Raw genomic sequence first — 21,466 nt, 5'->3', positions numbered from 1 at the left:
TATGTACAGCTAAAACATGCATAATATTTTTTATTACGCTCAATTTGAACTATTTAAAGCATGGAAATCATAAAAAATCATTGTTCCAAGAAAAGCATTATAAATCCTGGATGACAAAAAGGGTCACTGCACCCTCAAAGAAAGGTTCATTGGCCCAAAGAATTTTCACACTAAGTGGCCTAAGATAAGGATGCCGGTAGCTACAGAGGACTTTTCGTCCTCAAGACATTAAAAGAACTCTTTTTCCATCGAGCAGTTGATTTTTGAAAAAAACAGAACCACTAAGCAATAAACTGAAAAAGTACCAACGACGAAATATTACAGCTTCATGCGTACAAAGCCAATTAAATATAAAGACGTAATATTACGTCCATGGCAATCCTCAGAAGGATTAGAGGGACGTAATATTACGTCCATGGCATGCAAAGTGTTAATACCGGTGATTGTATAAAAAACGTAATAATTCGATCTATGTGTCCTCGTTTAACGTCACTTACCGTTCCTGAAAAATGTGACGATAAACGAAATGACGTTAATCGAAGCACAATATCCCATAAGAAACAATGTAAAAAGTGAATATCGGCTCCTAGACCTCACAATTCCCACGCAAAAAAATTTTAGCGTATCATATTTGGGCCATTTCTTACGATGGGAATGCCAAACTATGGCATATACACGAGTCCCTGTCTTCATTGACGGCAATACCAGCAGCGACGTACATCCTTCTCCATTTTTGTATCTTCCCGCGTTTGTTTTTTCGGCTTCGCTATGGTGGTCACGTCATCGCCTGGGCATCATCATCGCTGAAACATCGTCGCAGTTACAGGAACCAAGATTATTGAGAACACGGCGAAAAAGTGACGACAAATACTCCGAGTGCTACCCGAAAAAATTCCTAGAAATCACTTTTCAGGTTCCAGAAAACCGTTATGTCAAGTAAAATTTGCCAAAACTTTACTTGACATTTACGCACTTAACATTTGCGCACCTACCTAAGAATTCATTTTGCAGAAAATTTGCTATAAACGTAATCGAAATTGACAATAAACACACCGTTTTACACTTCGTTTAGACTGACTGTATTACCGCCCACAAAACGAACAACCTGCAACGCCCGCCGCTTCACATTTTTTCTCGCGCGAAATTTAAAAGACCTGACCAGATCTGACGTTATCGCGAAGCAAAGGTGCGATAAACGAATGACGGTCTCAAAATTTTCGTGACGTTATCGCGAAATGACGTTAAACGGGGTGACGTAGAACGAGGACTCACTGTATTTTTTCATGGCGAACTTCATCCAGCAGCAATATTTACAGTTTGTCCTACGTTAACGATGACCCGCATGACAAAAGTTCAAAGTTATGACAGACTTCATTTAACAAAAAAAATTATGCACTACTGCACATACTTAAGTATTAACTTTTAAAGAAAATGCATACCAAATTACTGCAGTACACTGTAATGTGAATGATATGGTGCACGCCAAGATCATAGCTAAGCACAAAAAAGTGCAAAAAAAAAAACCACGTACCATGTGGGTTGCCCGCCATTTGTATCTAACTCAAATCTAGGGCCCCGACTAATGACAAAATTGCTTTAACGACAGACTACCTGGTCCCTAACCCTGTTGTTACTTACTGCATGGGCCAATGCCAACTCAACCAGGGTCCCAAGCCCACTACCAAGGATTTTGATTATTTTTTTCCATGTTGTTAGTTTCAACCTTAGTTTAAAAAAATCGAAAAAATTATTGCTAGTATATTCCAAGATATGAGTGTTTGAAGTCAATGAGGCACACACAAAAATTCTGCCCACCTTTCAAATTAGGGACGGATCCTGGATTTTTTTCGGATCCGCATTCGGATCGGTTCCTTTATTTTTTCGGAGCCGGATCTTTCGGATCGGATATTTTCGGATCCAAATGCATTTTCAAATTCCTGACGCTGAGATTCCCCCGATGATTGTTCAATCTCTTGGGAAGAGTCGCACTGTGTGCCAGTCGTATCTTGCCTTTTTTATTTTCCACGGCTGAAATTCTCCCACATAACCTCTGCGTGAGCTTTCAAAGGAAACGGTTAGGAAACGGAAATGAGTAGGACAAAGAATCGCATGCGACGGCACATTCGAAGATAGAATCGGAACAGCATCTTTATTTTATGCGTGAGTGAAAATCGAAAATTAAAATACTTCTGTCGATTCGCGAGCTCTCAAATTTCTTACCTCTGCAGATGCCAGCTCGTATATTTATTTCTGACAGCATACGGAACGTTATGTCGAGGTTGAGATAAGACTTAGATCGAGATGGATTGATTAGTTGGAAATGAGGAAACTTCAATACTTTTTATTAGGGATGGACGTATCCAGGATTTTTATCGGATCCGGATTCGGATCGGATCCTTGATTTTCGGAGCTGGATCTTTCGGATCCAAATGCATTTTCCTGCAATTCCTTCTATTAAACGAAGTAATTATTCAAGTTTATTCCGGGTACGTACAATGGAAGGAATGCTTTTCAGATTTTCATTCACATTTTCATATTTTTATAAATTAAAGATCATTTTTATAGGCTTTCAAGTTGTTGTTTTTTTTAAAAAAAACATCTTTACATGCACAGCACCTAAACTGTTACGCTTGGGTTTGGAAATGAAAATAGGAATAATCTTCTGATAAACCACTGACCAGTGGCGTAGGACAAGAATCGCATGGGACGGCGCATTCGAAGAGAGAATCGGAACTATTTCCACCCTTATTTCATTGTACAGTTGCGTTCACTGAAGCTATTATTTAAAATTTTGGATCCAGATCCGATGTCTTCCACGACTTTGGATCCCATGTATCCGATGAAGGGCAATATCCGCAGATATTTGGATCCGAGGTATCTGATCCGACCATCCCCATTTCAAATTATTCAAAACTACAATATATGTGCCCCTGTAAAACCTAAACCAAATGAGTGAAGCTAGTAAAAATTTTAAAGTCTATAAACACGCTGCTATAGTCTTCAAAAATGTCATCAAAATGGTTTCAACTTAAAAACTTTTTCTTCCGTAAATGTTCAAAAATAGCACTTTTGACAAATTTTGACAAAAAAACAAAACAACATTATCAGAGACATGTAAAAATCACATACATCACACGAAAGCCATAAAAATCACTGTAAACATGGTAGAGACCACCAACTTTAATGTAGAGTGGGCAATTTTGAGCAAATTTATTTTGATAAGCATACACATATCGATGAAGTTGATGCGTAGTTTTCCACGGCGTTGTCTAGATGATGTCTCCATGTTCCTGGGTTTCACCGCGTGGATTTTCGACTACCTCCGACATCTAAACGCCCAACATCCTGCTATCAAGTTTACGATGGAAGTAGAGGACAACAACCAGCTCCCATTTTTGGACGTCCTAGTCAAAAAGAAGAAAAACGGAAAACTGGGACACACTGTCTTTAGGAAGAAGACGCATACTCATTGCTATCTTCACGCAGCCTCCCATCATCATCCAGCTCAGAAACACTCAGTGATTTCCTCACTAATGCGACGAGCCTACGATATCTCCGACGCCGAGTCCATATCGTCGGAGAAAAATCTACTCATACAAACACTGAGACGGAATGGCTACAGTGGACAACTGGTCCTGAAAAGGGCCGCTGAAGCGGAACATCGAAGAAAGAAGGAGTTAAACGAAGACGTTTTAACATCTAATCAAAACACCAAGGAGAAGGAGGATCAGACGCAATCAAGGGCACACGCAGTAATTCCGTTTGTATCTGGCACCTTAGAGAAGATTGCTAGGATTCTACGACAGCACAACGTCGTAACAAGATTTACTTGTGTCACCAAGACTGGCGATGTGCTACCGGGCCCAAAAGACGTTTTGCCGCACGACATTCAAGAAGGGGTCTATAAGGTGCCATGTTCATGCGGCAAAGACTACATAGGAGAGACGTGTAGATCAATGAAAGTGCGCATCCAGGAACACAGAAGAGCCACAAGAAATAAGCAATTTCAGCTCTCCGCTATTGCGGAGCATGCATGGAGCGAACCCGGACACCAGATACTGTTTGACGAAGCATCAGTTGTTGCAAAAGAAAATAGATATTATCCCAGGCTAATAAAGGAGGCTATCGAAATATTCAAGACACCGGAAAACATGAATAGAGAAGACGGCTACCCTCTCCACAGCTCGTGGAAGAGGGTCATACGAGAGAAAAGAAGGTGGACCAATCAGCATCCATCATGAAAAAATTGGCGCGAAAAATGAACTATATAAGTCACCAAAAAATTGAATCCCGACATCGACCTGAAGACGCCGGTTGGAATACCGGCGAAACTGTCGTCACAAAGAAAATCCACGCGGTGAAACCCAGGAACATGGAGACATCATACACATATCGATGGCTAAGTTCTTAAGGCCGTTTTACACGGTACACGGAATATCGCAGGTTAGAGCTGCATTAATTTCTAAAATGGCGTGGAATATATACGTAGAAAAGTTTCTTGGGGTTTTCTCTGGTTGATATTCAGTGATAATACTAACATAAATCCCTTTTCTGACCGCAAGGGAAGTGAATTTGACCCTTGAGGGACATAAAACCGTCAAAGTAAATCCCGAATGATAATTTCCATCTTCAGTGATATCTTCTTACGCGAAAATATGGTCAATATAGTCGGCGATGGCATAAAAGAGCATACACTCATCCTAGTGACTACCCTTTACAACTTCAGACATGATTTACACGTTTTTGACTGAAAAACATCTCTATTTCGCGTCATTTATCGCATGCAAGGCGTAGAATGAAACTGTGTGTTGCGGGTTGCCTACTCACAAAACTGCTTTCGGGGACACGATAAAAAGGTCATTTTCTCGATAATTAAAAGGAATAGAGCTGACTTGTTTGGTCTACAATATCAAGGAAAGATCAATGTTATACGCCATTGGAAAAAATGAGTGCTTGTTAAAACCAAATTTATATTATCAACTTAACGTTTAACGTTTAACGTTTTTCCTTAAAAATTTCGAAATTTCAAGACCAAATGGCGAACAGAAGATATTAACCGATTTTGAAAAAAAAAATCATATCCGTAATACCCACCCGGGCATGCAACTTTTGCCAGGTATTACGATTCGCTCCTAAAAAAAAGTGGTAAAACGAGGCACCCTATTGTTCACCCCACAGCTCAAAACATCTCATAAACATCTAGAAAATATCTTCAATGTCTTGGATATCTTAAATATCTTCTAGATGTGTAGAAAATATTTTCAATGATTTTTGGTCATTTTTTGATGATCGGATTGATTGATAGATTTTCGAATTGCAATCAGAGCGGTCACGTTTCAGGAGGGAGGCCTCCTGCTCAGAGGGTCTAAAGGCCGTTTTACACAGGGCACGGAATTGCGCAGGTTAGAGCCGCATTAATTCCTAAAATGGCGTGAAATTGCGCGAATGCATGAACGAAATTAGAACATGGGCTATTTTGCCGTCTCGCATCCACGCATTCTCGCATGTGTTCTAGCAATTCACCGCTTTACACGACGCAATTTTGATTGCGCCTTCGCACGTACGTCAGATTGCGCAATTCCGTGTACCGTGTAAAACGGCCTAAAGAACACGTAACTCAAAATTTGGCCAGCTTGACACATGTACCTTAAACTAACAAGGGGAGACCACGAACCTTGCTCCACCTTTTTCAATGCTGTATTTTTTATGGCCTTCGGAATGGTGAACACACCTCTGAACTAGTAGTGGTTCCGTTGAATGGGCCTTAGTTTGGCTGTAATTAATTAATTTTCATGCAGTTCTTTTCACAAGCCGCGTATAGTTCCATAATATCGCACCACTCATCAGACAGGTCAGGTGGGGAAGTGGTAGCGTTTAAGTCTAACACACAGGGGACCAGGGTTCGGGGCTTTGTGCTGGCTATATACTTTGCTGTCTTCATTGTGATCATACAACGTCAACTTTTTCATTAATTTTAATTGCGACAAGCATAGACATGAGACTATTTTTTTATCATCATAATGGCTTTTAGGTATTTAAGCAGTGTCATATCCAACACGGAGAAGTGAAGGCTCCACTTACTACTGTCCTCAAAAACATACTGAAAGATTAACTATAAGGCTATAACAGCGGCTTTTTTTTCAAAGAAATGACATTTGTTGGTGGGCCTCTTGTAATTATATTGGAAGGGCTACGGAAGATTTTGGGAAGCGGCGAGCGCAAGACACATTTGGTGCAATTGTTCCTTTTAACCCTCTAGCGGGCGCGACTGTTATTTCTGCACAACCGGGCGAATGGCGTAATTTGCCCATGTTATGTGCATATATGATAACGCTCGATTTTTGTTAAAATTAATCTTTATTTGTAGAAATTAGTTACATCTTGTACATTTATAGGTGATACAGATAAAAAGGTACACTGGTGGTACACCGCCGGATAGGAAGCCCCGAACCCTGGTCCCCTGTATGTTAGCCTTAAACGCTACCACAACCCCACCTGACCCGTCTGCTGAGTAATGCGATATTATGGAACTATACGCAGAGATATTTTTGAGATATGTGTTCTTAGAACTTAGCCATCGATATACTTACCAAAAAAATATTATACAGTGAGTCCTCGTTCTACGTCACCCCGTTTAATGTCATTTCGCGATAACGTCACGAAAATTTTGAGACCGTCATTCGTTTATCGCACCTACGCTTCGCGATAACGTCAAGTCTTTTAAATTTTGCGCTGAAAAAAAAAAAGGCGACACGGTGGGCGTTGCAGGTTGTTCGTTTTGTGGGCGGTAATACAGTCAGTCTAAGCAAAGTGTAAAACGGTGTGTTCATTCTTAATTGCGATTACGGTTTTAGCAAAAATTTCTGCAAAATGAATTCTTGCGTAGTTGCGCAAGGTTTTACTTGACAAAATGGTTTTCAGGAACCTAAAACGTGATTTCAAGGCATTTTTCCGTGTAGAACTCGGAGTTTTTGTCGTCACTTCTTTTGCCGAGTTCACAATAATTTTGGTTCCTGTAACTGCGACGATGTTTCAGCGATGATGATGCCCAGGCGACGCTCGCCCGGGCGACCACCATAGCGAAGCCGAAAAGCAAATGCGGGAAGATACAAAAATGGAGAAGGATTTACGTGACTGCTGCTATTGTCGTCGATGAAGACAGGAACTCGTATTTATGCGATAGTTTGGCATTCCCACCGTAAAAAAATGCCCCAGATATGATACGCTAATATTTTTTTTGCGTAAGAATTGTGAGGTCTAGGAGCCGATATTCACTTTTAACACTTCTTGTTCCGATGCCCTTTGCATTTGACTGACCCCGGAGGCCGGCCATTTTTTAAATTTTTACCCATAAGTTCCAAGTATACCACTAAAGTCAGACAACTCGAGAACTTAGGCATTTTTTTGGCACAAACATATACACGTTTTTATGATGATCATGTATTTTTAATGCATATGTTTTTATTTATTCTATGCAAGAACAATAACTTGGTCAAACAGTGCAAAATAATTCCGTAGAGGGGAGTGACAAATCATAATATAGAAACACGTAATAATACGTAGCCGGACAACTACCGTTGGATGAGGAAACACGCAATTTTACGTGAACGGACCACAATGTGTTAACATCATTTCTTATGGGATATTATTCTTCGATTAACGTCATTTCGTTTATCGTCACATTTTTCAGGAACGGTAAGTGACGTTAAACGAGGACTCACTGTGTTCCTATGCTCATCAAAATAAATTTGTCATCACAAACACAATGGAGAAACTTACCTATTGAAGGGTTTGGCGATTGCATAGCATTCTTTCGTCCTCGCATCGTAAACCACACGGTCTTGCCCCACCATTTCCACCGGTATGTTGTCTTCAGCGGGAGAATCAGGGACGACTGCCGCCACGGCCGTGGGATCATCTCGCCAAGGAAGCATGCCGCCGTTCAACTGTTCCCAATGCTGCAGACCACTGTCCACCCTCCGGTGGACAGCTATCGGCACCGGATCGCCCACTCTCTCCTCCACACTGTACCCGAGGGGGTCCACTGAAACAGAAGGCAGAACAGTTCACAGCAAGGAGGTTGTAACTGGGTTCGCACTCTCGATCTCCTATATTATTTCTACTGTATAGATACCTTTTTCACAACTTATACGCAACCACACTCCACAAATGAGGTATCAAAATGCACAGAATTTATCACAGAACATGTGACGGCATATCTTACTTCCTAAATATTGCTATTGTTTCCTAAAATTTGTTTTTAAATAATAATAATTAAAAAAAAAACAAAAACCGATAAATATTCCTGACGTTAACGGTGCACCAACTGATACATTTGTTCCTTTTCTAACAATGTCTCGCATTCTTTAAATAACTTTTATCAAAATGCGGCTGATTCCACATTCAAGTCTCCTGTTGATGCGTAAGTATGAGTCATCATGTGCGTTTAACAGAGGATAGTGTAAAAACTAATACCAATGTTGTGTTTAAAGAGGTCCTCTCACCTCAATTTGTACATGAACATTCCAATTAAATTTCTACATAAGACCCTGCCTTTTTTTTCTACATTTTAAAATTAGAAACGCGCCTATCCCTCTGTGGACCTGCATTGAAAAGAGGGGGGGAAGCCCGCTGGGAGCGGGTAATGTTGATCAGGAATGTAAAATTATGTTTCTCTTTAAGTAACACATCATCTGTGGTGTTGCTCGCGAGTAAATAAGATTATTAGGCTGCAATTTCTTGCCTCCAAATGATTAATTGCATCCTGGAAACAAACCGGCCCCTATAGGAAAGGATTTCATGCTAAATACCGAAACACCTCACGTATGAAACCTCCTCACTTATGAAACTTTTTTTGGTTTTCCACTGAGAGTTTCACAAGTGAGGTATTACTGTATATTGGCCCTTGGCACTAAAAGGGCAAATTGTTCATCAACAAAAAATAGGACCTCAAATTGGGAACACATCTATCGCTAATCGAATAAAATCATTTTGATCCTTCCAATGCATCATGTATCATGAAATACGAATTACAGGCGGTCCTCGACTTTCGTACACTCGACTTTCGTACAATTCGCACTTTCGTACGTTCAAAATTGACACCTTTTACTCGACTTTCGTACGCTAAATTCGGACTTTCGGACGCTGGTCTGTAATTTTTTTTTAAATTCCCGCTATGTTTATTGCGCATCCCAACATTCAATTGTTTCAAATTGCAGTATCGGCAGTATATGCGAACAATATGAATGTATATAATGAAGGGAATTGTTGGTAATTGACTCTGATCTAGGTGATTTATTTGGGAGAGAGACTGCCTGCTATAGGATCCTTTATCAAGAGAAGAGGAAAGCCTTCATTGAAGATATTTTTCAAAAGAAGATGACTAGACATCATCGAATAGCTTTCAATAAAACTAGTAAGACCTTCTTTCTAATTGTATTTTTTCGTTTGGGGGCTGTTTAATTCATGTAAACCTTCAGCAACGATATTGCACGACACATCACCCGAATTCCGTTTGTCTTTTGTCTTTTTTGAATAACATGCGGAACATACGCGATCACGAATGTCACCTGCCAAACATCGAATTTTGGTGTAAAAATTAAAAGGTATCCAGAGTGCGGGTTCAACGAATACATTTTTTTATGCTACTTGATATGTCCTTTTATTTATAGTGGAATATAATACATACATATACATAATACATAATAAGTGGAATGTCAACTTAAACGCCAAGAGGAAGTTTCACTCGATAGCCAACGGAGTTCTTGTTTTTTAAACTTATATTTGCATTTTCTGTGTATTTTCGAAATAAATTATATGATTTGAGGAGTTTTATTAATATATTATTAAAATTAAGTCAATTGAAATGAATTCCGTGAAAAAAAAGGTTTTAGTACGTATATTCCGCTCTTTTGGAACGTAACCCCTAATTAGTATGGAAGTCAATGGTTCGACTTTCGTACAAGTTTTCGGGAACGCATTGTGTACGAAAGTCGGGGACCGCCTGTATTCATGTATACTATGCATGTTTTAACATTTTTAAGCTTTCGAAATAATTATATTGTTCCTCTGAATAGTACTAAAATTATGTAAATCCGATGACGAGAAACGCTCGTCATTGAGCAGTTTGGCATCGAAAGTTCATGATGAGCCAGACTCATCATTACAGCGTCAGGGGTTAAATAAAAGTGTGTGGAAACAGACAAGTGGTTTTAATAAGCTGATTAACAAAGATTTCCACCGTATCACGCCAGACACTGTATCTCCTACTGCAATGATTTCTCAATCTCATGTGCCGGGATGGGTCTCTCTCTCTCTGTGGAGCAGCGATGGGGGGGTTATTGGGGGATAAAATCCCCTCCAGAGCTCGGAGAAATTTTTAAGTTTAATCCATTTTGCTTAACCCCTTGCGCTTTAGTAATGACGAGTCTACCACTTCATGAATTTTCGACGCCAAACCACGCAATGACGAGTGTATCTCATGATGACTGCTAATTTCCGGGTTCTCCAGCCGCGTCTGTCGTTTATGGTTGACAATAGTTTCGAAACCCATCCTGCTTTCGCCTTCAGGTCGAAGGTGAGAAGTTTTCATTTTTTTTACTGTCTTATATAGCACTGGCCGTTCTCCCCCTGTGCGCTGATGGGTCACTACTCTCCTCCACACGTTGCTGATTGGGGTAGCCGTTGTCCCTGTTGATTTTCTGTGTTTTGTGAATTTCAACTTTTTTGGCAAAAGAGAGTCGCTACTACCAGGGCTTACAAAAAATATTGGGGGGGCCCAAACCGGGGATCTAGCCCCGGGAAATTTTATAAGTAGCGAATTTTAAGTTTTTTAAACATTTTACAAGAGTCATATTTTATTTTTTTATTTTATTTTATTTTTATTCTCAAACCACCGGATACAGCTCTTATTGGCCATTTTACACCGGGGTGTCCAACAAATGTAACAAGTAAACGTATACAAACGACCATGCCCTGGACCGGGGTAACCTACCCAGGCGGGACTCGAACCCGCGACCTCTTGTTTGGCAGGCGAGAACGTTACCCCTACGCCACCGAGGCCGGCAACTATGGCACTGAGGCCATATGATCAACATTAGAACCCTGATAACTCGAATCTCGATATCTGGACACTCCGGGGAAAATCGACAAGCCTGAAACTTTTTTCCCAACACCCATAGCGAATTATTGAGGGGGCTCGGGCCCCCCCAAGCCCCACGGAGTCGGCGCCACTGGCTACTACCCAAGGAAAATCAGGGAAGCAATTGAAAAGTGCTATATAAGATGGCAAATAATGAAAACTTCTCACCTTCGGCCTGAAGTCGGAAGCAGGATGGCTTCCGAAACTGATGTCAACCATAAACGACAGACACGGCTGGAGAACCTGAAAATTAGCAGTCATTGTGAACAACCTACATAAACCTACGCACGGGTTCCCACTCCGAATAAATAATAAAATTCACGGTTTTTTCCAGGTTTTCATAGCCATACCTGCGAAATAACCAGGGAAAGGTATTTATTCACGGGAATAATGAACCCTTCCCGTGAATAAATACCTTTCTCTGGTTTCAGCTTGTTGACAGCTTTGCAGGCTGCATCTTTGGCTTGAAACTTATTTATCCTAGTGGTACTTGTAACAGGTAGCTCCTTGTTGCTCTCAAACCTAATACTGTATTTGCAGATTCCTGAGCTTGATTTCCAGTCAGAGCATTCAAATTATAAATGTCATCAAACTCACGGTCTGTTGAAAAGCCATTTTTTCAACACAAATACCGATCACGTAACAATCGCAGGCCGCATTATATTCAGTGAGACCTCGTTCTACGTCACCCCGTTTAATGTCATTTCGTGATAACGTCACGAAAATTTTGAGACCGTCACTCGTTCATCTCACCTTTGCTTCGCGATAACGTCAAGGCTTTTAAATTTCGCGCGAGAAAAAAACCTGAAGCGGCGGGCGTTGCAGGTTGTTCGTTTTGTGGGCGGTAATGCAGTAAGTCTAAACGAAGTGTAAAACGGCGTGTTTATTGTTAATTGCGATTACGGTTTTAGCAAATTTTCTGCAAAATGAATTCTTAGTTAGGTGCGCAAGGTTTTACTTGACATAATGGTTTTCAGGAACCTAAAAAGTGATTTCAAGGAATTTTTCCGTGTAGAACTCGGAGATTTTGTCGTCACTTTTTTTGCCGAGTTCACAATAATTTTGGGTCCTGTAACTGCGACGATGTGTCAGCGATGATGCCCAGGCGACGCTCCCCCGGGCGACCACCATAGCGAAGCCGAAAAGCAAATGCGGGAAGATACAAAAATGGAGAAGGATTTACGTCAGTGCTGCTATTGTCGTCGATGAAGACAGCAACTCGTACTTATGCCATAGCTTGGCATTCCCATCGTAAAAAATGCCCCAGATATGATACTAAAATTTTTTCGCTTAGGAATTGTGAGGTCTAGGAGCCGATACTCACTTTTTACATTGTTTCTTATGGGATATTATGCTTCGATTAACGTCATTTCGTTTATCGTCACATTTTTCAGGAACAGTAAGTGATGTTAAACGAGGACTCACTGTACATCATTTTCGGTTCCCCACGTCGAACTCTTTTCACTGCTATAATCTGCGAACTTGATGTAGTTCATCAAGTTGCCTATTATGGTGCTGCATGCACGAAACGACTAGAGTTCTTTACAATTTTCCGAGTCGGCTACCAACGACGGTGTGCGACAGTGTACGGTGCGAAATTCAAAGTGCTCGAGTGCGTACCTTAAGCATAATTATTCGAGACCTCGAATATCGAATACTTTCTAGTATTCGAGGTATTCAAGTATTCGCGGATACCATTTGCACATCTCTAGTATCACACACTTTTAGATTTTTGAATGACAATATCTATTATTTGCGATTAAATGAAAAGTGAAAATTTTCAAGCGCCAGAAAACACGATGGCTAAGTATGAGTGCTGGGAAAAGCCCGTGTGACGTCACTCCTATTCTGGCTGCTACTGAATGAGGCCACCTAGGTATGAGGCTATAAGTGCCGCTACAATGCAGGCTGCTAGCAGGTAGCGCTTGGCTTAAATTAGAATTATAAATAACCTATCAAACGAAGGAAACTTCTCGACTATAGGCAGTTTTAATAGGTGATTATTAAGAAATATTTCCCTGATTTCTGTGCCTCATGCATGCATTGGCAATCTCAGACAATGTTAAACTCCCATCCACTCGTATAGAAACTAAGTAGGTCCCTGTGACGTCACGTGGAGTGGAATCGCATGGGCGCCACTCTGGCAATTTTCAAACAGGAGGTTAAAACTGACCATTAAAATTCGTCTAGACTGGGATTTCTTAAACCAAATAATGTGTATATTATGAATACATTAATGGTGGGAAACCAATCCCAATGCCTATTGTTTTATTTGATGAAGGAAATTACCCTATTCACAGTCTGTTCATAAGCCACTTTAGGCAGAAATTTTTATCACGTATCAATCATTGGCCAAAAATTAACTGCAAATTAACGTACACGACATATGCTGTGAATGCAAATGCAGCAATAATAATAATAATAATAATATTTATTTATCACCATTGGCAAAATACAATGCATAGCTACGTCAAGATTCTGTGATGACACATTGACCTTAAACTTGTACCAAAGCCAGAAGACTGGTAACCAAAGTGTTCATTAACCCTGGCAAAAATTCAGACACTTATTAACTTCCCTGGCACCCTGGTCCCTCCATTCTCTCACTCGCAATCTTTAGCCGGAGCTGAATTTTGATATTAATAGGTGACGTCAGGAGAGAGTCACTTCTCGTCTCTTCACCTGCTTTGTTTAAAAGGAGGGTTAAAAATCTCCTATTCGGAAAGTGCTATTACAGTGTCTCTGAATACCTTGAAGACTCTCATAAAAACATGTGATATTGAAATGTATTTTTGTACGGTTTTCCCTTTTCTGTATTTTTATTGTATATACAGTGCAACCTCGATATAACGACACCCCACGGTGCACTAATAAACACTCGCTATAGCGAATTGTCGCTTTACCGGAGGTGGAGCAAATAATAGCCCATATACCTGTTGCGAACAGATATACAGGAACAGGAGTGGTGCGGCGACAGATAAACATCCATCCGATAAACGTGAGCACAAATCCAGACAAAAGGTGATGTTTTTTTGCATCACTTAATTTCCTTACTCAAATAACGACAAACTATTCAAACAATTTATAAGTGCCGCACTGAATAAAAATCATGCAAAGCATTGTTTCGTCGATCATTATATTTATCGAACGACAGTTTACCACATAACTTTGAGACTGAGCACTCCATTAACTTCATTTCTAACAGATCGGTAGCAATTACAGAGGTTAAGGAGTCTTCATGAAAGTCTTCCGGCGGTGAAACCCTCGCTATGGCGAGAGCCAACACCGAAAGGGTCTCGTAAAAACGAATTTTTTAACACGCTTATTATAGGGTCAATTGACGGTGCATCGGCTATCTCTCGTAATAGCGGGTGTGGCGCTATAGCCCGTAGTCGCTTTAACGAGGTTCCACTGTATTTCATTATTATCATCAGCGATTGACCTTCTTACATTCATCCCACATCTCTCTTTCTACGGCCATGATGCATCCAAATGCATTTCTCAGTGCGAGGGATACATGCATTGGTCACGCTCAGCAGATACTCACCGGGATCAAGAGATCCCTGACCGGTGAACGACCGGTCGTTCGTCAATTGTTACAATTCCATCAGATAATTTATCATCATTTTTAAGAATTGTAACAATTTAGTTAAAAGTATTTTTCACAGCCTCGGGCGATGCTGAATGAATGTCTTTCACTAAGTCCTATTAAAGAAAAGTCCTATCCTCTTGCGGATAGCATAAAAACAAGAATTTCAAAATACGAAAGTGCGAATTGTACGAAAGTCGAGTGTACGAAAGTCGAGGACCGCCTGTACCTACTTCAGGGGTATTACCGTATATGTCCGCCCCTTAATTTCCAAAAATGCACATGGTAAAAGTAAAGGGGGGGGGGGGACAATATTCAAACGCATTTTTTTAACTTTTCCCGAAACTGAAGCCTCAAAATTAGGGGGGGGAAGGGACTATATTCAGAGGGGGAGTATATTCGGAGAAATACAGTAGGTCTTAGATTTACTGAATATTTTTTCAAATATACCGTATAAGTGCGTGTAAGAGGCGCACCTTTTTTCCCAGAAACTGCAGCCAAAAATGGGGGTGCGCCTCTTACACAAACTTCTTATCTTCCCCCCCTCCCCTTCACCGGTCGCAAGTCCAAGGGGAACTGAGTGGCCTTGGTTTTCAGCGTGAGTCAGTCATCTGAAACCCTGGGTCAAAAACAAGCGGTAGGCAGGGGAGTTTCTCCCTTAGTGACGTATTTTTAAAATGCTCCTGTTTGCTTTTCTTGTAAGCATCGCGCCGTCACGTCGGCACCCCAGAGGTGAACATGGAAGATCGCGCAGGGTTTTTCGCTCCGGAGGGCGCACTAAATTTACTGCCACGAGTGGCATTTATACTGCATATAGTAATCGCTTATCAAACGTAGAGAAACGCGTAGTTTTGAAGGACATACCTGGTTAATAGTCGATATCTGTCTTGCCGAGTAATTTCCATTACGCTGAGGACCTGATTTTCCAAAAATCATCTTCAGACGCTAATATGAGGCTTATTGGAACTGAAAATTATGTTGGTGTTTAAACCTGCACTTTAAAAAATTCGAACGAGTGTGCTCATTGCTGGACTAAATGGTGGACAGAAGAAATGGGAAATGCTTATAAGTGAAGAGCGCTGAAGGTGAGGTCGAGAGGAAGGAGCGCGCTCCCTCCCCTCCGTATTTCAAGCAACGAGGCTATGAGCGAAGGAGCAATGGAAGAACACGTCCGATCTTGCATGTGACGTCATTGCCTTCAAAGCGAAGGGGCGAAGGCGCAGCAATATGATATACGCAGTTTGCGTTGCCTGAAGTTTCCAGTCCGTCTCGCCTTGTTTGAATGCGCTAATGCTACGCTTGTTTCTTCCGAAATTGTGCTGTTTGGACTATTTTGAAGATTAGTAGCCATGTTGTAACTAAAAATCTTTGTGTCAAACAATTAGAGCTCAAAAAACTTAAATTCGGTCAGATATGCGTCGTGTTAGATCTCTTTCTTTTTTTGAACCTCGTGCATGTCATACTATTATTGAAAGCTATCGAGATATCTCCGGGCTCAGTAAATGACTCACCTACCATTTGGCCTCCATAAACTGGGAGATCGATCAAGGTCAGTTGGTGAGACGGGGTAGGGATGAAGCATGTTTCCATTGTTCCCCTGTAACTTGATGTTTTCCTATTTTCCTGTGGGGTCTCGGAAAGGAAAAAAAACGGCAGAGGCATTGGCTGATGGAGGGCCGAGTGTGGCTCCATTAAATCTACGACGCGGTTATTATCCTACGGCGCTGAGATTGCCCCGATTGTTGTCCAAGCTCTTGGGAAGGTTCATGCTATGTGCCTGACGTGTTTTGCCTTAAAATTTTCCATGGCTACAATTCTATTGCAATACTCCTGCGAGAGCATTTGAACAAAATTGTTCATGAATAGGACAAGCATCGTAGAGTAACAGCGTATGCGAAGAGAGGATCGGAACTCTTTCTACTCCCTCTTGTGCCGCTATTACCGCCGCAGTTATCAAAATTTCCTCTTTCAATTAATATTGAAAGAGGAAAGTTCGATAACTGTCGAAATTCCAGGCGTACGTCTGCAACACCGCGCGATAGCATAAAAAAATGCCGCAAAATGTTTTTCTTCATAGCTTCGATGCTCAAAATAAGGGTGCGCCTCTTACACGTGTGCGCCTCTTACACACGCTTATACGGCATACCGTATACGTCTGAATATAGTCCCCCCCCTTTTTTTGTTTGGAGAAATACAGCAATCTTTCAATAGGGTAGTTTCCTTCATCAAAGAAAACAAAAGGCATTGATGGCGATTCGTTACCCACCATTAGTGTATTCATAATACACAAATTATTTGGTTTTTAAAATACCGGTTTAGACGAATGGCAAGGGTCAAATTTTATCCTCATTTGAAAAAGGCCAGATTGGCGCCCATGCGATGCCACTCTTGACGACACAGGGATTTCTAGATTCTACACGAGCAGATAGGAGTTATGCATCGTCAGAGGCTACCAATGCATGCATGAGTCACAGAGCTCAGGGAAACATGTCTTAATAATCACCTATTAAAACTGGCTAAGGTCGGAAAGTTTTCTTCGCTTGATAAGGTATTAATAAACCTTTTTTAAGCCATGCGCTACCAGACAGGAAGGTACTCAGCTACCCGTTAGCATCCTGCGTCCTATCAGCGCTCAGAGCCTCGATCAAGGTCACCTACCAGGCGGGAGGGGGAACCAGAAATGCGTCGCACGGACTTTTTCCCTTCATTCCTTCTTACGCGTCGCGTTTTCGCGCGCTTGAAATTTTTCACTTTTCATTTGATCGCGAAAAATAGATGTTGTCATTTAAAAATCTAAAAGCGTGAAATACGTACTCCAGGAGTAATATTCTTTCGATTTAGGCAATAAAAAAAAATAGGAAACCACCCTGTTACCCCTTGCCACACCCCAAACCGTCGAAACACTCACCGTTCGCTTCGTGGCCTTGCATCTGCATCTGCTCCTCCTCTCCCCTGTGCACCGCATGGACATGTACGTACGACATGTGCTGCAACAGCTCCTCTCCCGTGCCGTGAACCGATCGACACACCAAACAGACCACACCCCCCCCGTCCTGGTAGTGGTACCGCACGTGCTGCATCAACTGCGACTCTTGCGCAAACGTCCACGTGCACATCGAACACACGAACCTCTGCCCTTCCGCGTGCATGGCCAGGACGTGAACATCCAAGTCGGCCTTGTCCTGACACAGCACGCCACACAGGGTACAACCGACCCGGGGCGTCTCCTTCGCGTGCATCAGCATCTGGTGTATCCTCAGCCCAGCCCTGTCTCCGCAATCCAATCCGCAAATGGCGCAGCTGAAAGGCGGAGGTGGTGGTTGTTGCGTCGTCGTCGCTGCTTCCGGTTGCGTCGTCGTCTCCGCTTCAGGTTGCGTTGTCATCAACGCTTCTGGTTGCGTCGTCATCGACACTTCCCGTTGCGTCAGTCGTCCCGCCTCGGACGGGTCCAAGAGGAACTGCCGAATGAGGTTTGAGCTGACGGTTCCGACCATGGGAAGAGGAGGGGGGATGGGGGAGGAACGACCAACCTCCCTTGTTGAGGGCACATCTACACTCGGAGTCCCACGGCAGACAACCTGACAGAAAAGAAAAAAATTAGATATCTTCTATATTATTTCTACTGTATAAATACCTTTTTCTCAACTTACACGCAACCAAACTCTCCAAATGAGATACCAAAATTCACAGAATTTATCAAAGAACATGCGACGGCATATCTTACTTCCTATATATTGCTATTGTTTCCTAAAATTGGTTTTTAACTAATTTAAAAAAACTGTAAATATTCCTGACGTTAACGGCGCACCAACTGATACATTTGATCATTTGCAACAATATCTCGCATTCTTTACATAACTTTTATCAAAATGCGGCTGATTCCACATTCAAGTCCCCTGTTGATACGTAAGTATGAGTCATCATGTGCGCTTAACAGAGAATAGTGTATAATTACTTCCAATATTGTGTTTAAAGAGGTCCTCTGACCTCAATTTGTACATGAACATTCCAATTAAATTTGTACATAAGACCCTGCCTTTTTTTTCTACACTTTAAAATTAGAAACGCGCCTATCCCTCTGTGGACCTGCATTGAAAAGAGCGGGGGAAGCCCCCACTGGGAGCGCAGCACGCTCTTCATAATAAATTACATTAGGTGCGCAACTAAGTTCACACTCAGGGTTCTCATTCAAACTAAAACATTAAATTCACGGTTTTTTCCAGGTTTTCACGGTCTGAATGTCTTCAAATTCACGGTCTGTAGATAAGGCATTTTAGGCAGAAATAATGATCACGTAACAATCATCGGCCGCACATTAACTTAAAATCTATCAAACAAAACAGACGCTATGAATGCAAATGCAGCCATTAAAGTGCTATCTATTATGACGTCACCTATCGTTAGCAAAATTCATGTCCGGCTAAAAGGGTGTGAGTGGGAAAATGAAGAGAGCAGGGTGGGAGGGAAGTGAAGAAGTGTCTCTATTTTTTGCCAGGGTTAACGTCTTCCAATCGCAGGCTTAAGGTCAATGTGCTGTCATGGCACACACGGACCAATTAATAGTTGCGCTTTCGAATACACGTGTGCAGGTAAAAGCGTGGACGGTATCTGCACGTGACTCGACCTTGAAACATGATCGAAACATCCTTTTATTCTTTTAACCCGTCTACTGTAGTTCTACAATCAAGTTTGAGAGATTTTTAAGGTTTTATGATGAAATTCACGGCTATTTCCAGGTTTTTTCACGGTAGATGAAATTCACGGCTTATACACGGTTTTAAGGTTTTCACGGTTGAGTGGGTACCCTGACCGAGCAGTAATCCGATTTCTCCTGGCAAGGAAGTTACCGCCATTGGAGATTCATCAGCAACTGACTGAACTTTATGGTGAAGAGTGCATGCCCGTTCAGCGCATCCGCAAATGTTGCAGGGCTTTTGCTAAGGGCTGGTCGGAAGTTCACGATGAAGAACGAAGTGAAGACCGCCGGTTTTGGATTGTCCAGAAGATCAACAGTGAGCTGCTCAAAGATCGGAGGGTCACTGTCCGTGAATTTGTTGAATGCATTTCTGAAGCTTCTCACGGCACAATTCAAAGAACTTTAACACAAACGCACAAAGGTTAAGAAAAGACTTAGCTGTTTCACAAAATAAAATATATTTGCGACCAGTTTCGATACAGCGTATAGATGATGATACGCTGTATCGAAACTGGTCGCAAATATATTTTATTTTGTGAAACAGCTAAGTCTTTTCTTAACCTTTGTGCATCATGAAAGAGTTTCACCATGTTACGCCAACCACCATCGCATTTAACACAAACGTTGGGTTATTGCAAGATGTGTGCTTGCTGGGTCTCCCAGATGCTGACTGACGGACTCATGGAGCAATGCCTTAACACTGCTCGCAATTTTCTTCAACAATTTTAAGGTGGGGGGCTACAAGGAGAAGTTGTTGGTCTCTATCGTCACCAGAGATGAAGCGTGGGTATTTCATTTTATCCCCGAAACAAAACTCTTAGGTGGCAAACGCTTCAAGAGCGACGGTGAAGTCCGAGCAGAGGTCACACACTTCCTCAACGGGTTGGCGGGAGACTTCTTCAACTTAGGGATAAAAAAGCTGGACCACTATCTTTAAAAGTGTCGAAAAAAATGGAGACTATGTTGAAAAATAGGCAAAAGTGTAAGCTTTTCAACAATGTGAAAATTAATATCAATAAAAAAAGTTTTCTATTTGTAAAAAATATGGGAACCTTACTTTTGGTACAACCCTCGTATGTTTAGAAATAAGAGAATAACTCACCGCCTCCACGACGATGTCCTCCTCACCGTCCTCGTCAGGTGACGGTGACGGTGGCGCTGATGGCATCTCCTGGCACGGCTGTGACGTCTCGTCCTCGTCGTCGCTGCTGTCGCTGATAGTCTCTATGTCGTGCTTCTGTCTCAGGATGAGATGCGGCCAGACCTGCACCCGGGCGCAGCTTCCCGCCACGCTCTCGTCCTCCCCTTCCTCTCCCCCATCCACCTCGCCTGCCTCGCTCTCCGTCTCGTCCAGCAGCAGTGGGTCCATCTCGCAATCCTCACTGCCACCACGGCTGCTACAACCTCCAGGAGAATGCTGCAAACAAGAGTTCGATAACCTACAGTAAAACCTCTGGACTAAATTGTTAGGACCTAAAAAACCACAAATACAGTAGATTCCGTTTAATGGGTCCACCGGTTACTTGGGGCCGCCGCTTGATTGGGGCAGATCTTGAAGAACAGAACCCAATAGAGGAATATCCCAGAGTATTCTCCGCTTAATTAGGACAGCATGCCGCTTTATTGGGGCATGAGTCGGCGACATAGACTCTATACTCACGAAGAAAATTAAAATTTTTTGTTTTAAGAATCCTTCTTTTTTTATATTTTCCTCCTTTGATTCACTTATTTTTCACAAATGTTCCTATTCTTGCCCTATTTTGAAAGCTCTTGCTGTTATACTATCTGCAAGAGGATAGGACTTTTCTTTAATAGGACTTAGTAAAAAGACATTCATTCAGCGTCGCCCGAGGCTGTGAAAAATATTTTTAACTAAATTGTTATAATTCTTAAAAGTGGTAATAAAGTAACTAAACTCGCTGATTTATTAATCAAATTAATAGTTTAATAAACTTGTGTCGCATTATAAACATTCTTTAGTCTTCTTTCTATCATTTCAACATTTTTTATGCTCATATAGGATATATTATAGGACAGTTCG

General features: G+C 41.7%; 1 protein-coding gene across 2 annotated transcripts in view; it reads right to left on the bottom strand.

The window, feature by feature from the left end:
* Positions 1-21,466, bottom strand: part of LOC124172840 — a 101,531-nt gene that overhangs the window by 31,239 nt on the left and 48,826 nt on the right. For both annotated transcript variants that reach the window (XM_046552334.1, XM_046552335.1), the window contains exons 7-9: positions 20,528-20,842; positions 17,638-18,307; positions 7,780-8,044 (exon numbers count right to left, since the gene is read on the bottom strand). In XM_046552334.1, the coding sequence (XP_046408290.1) occupies positions 7,780-8,044; positions 17,638-18,307; positions 20,528-20,842 (1,250 nt within the window). The remainder of the gene's footprint in view (positions 1-7,779; positions 8,045-17,637; positions 18,308-20,527; positions 20,843-21,466) is intronic.

Source organism: Ischnura elegans (assembly GCF_921293095.1).
Source record: "Ischnura elegans chromosome 13 unlocalized genomic scaffold, ioIscEleg1.1 SUPER_13_unloc_3, whole genome shotgun sequence".
Taxonomy (NCBI): domain Eukaryota; kingdom Metazoa; phylum Arthropoda; class Insecta; order Odonata; family Coenagrionidae; genus Ischnura; species Ischnura elegans.
The sequence above is the reverse complement of the archived record's forward strand: the minus strand, read 5'-3'. Positions and strand labels throughout refer to the sequence as shown.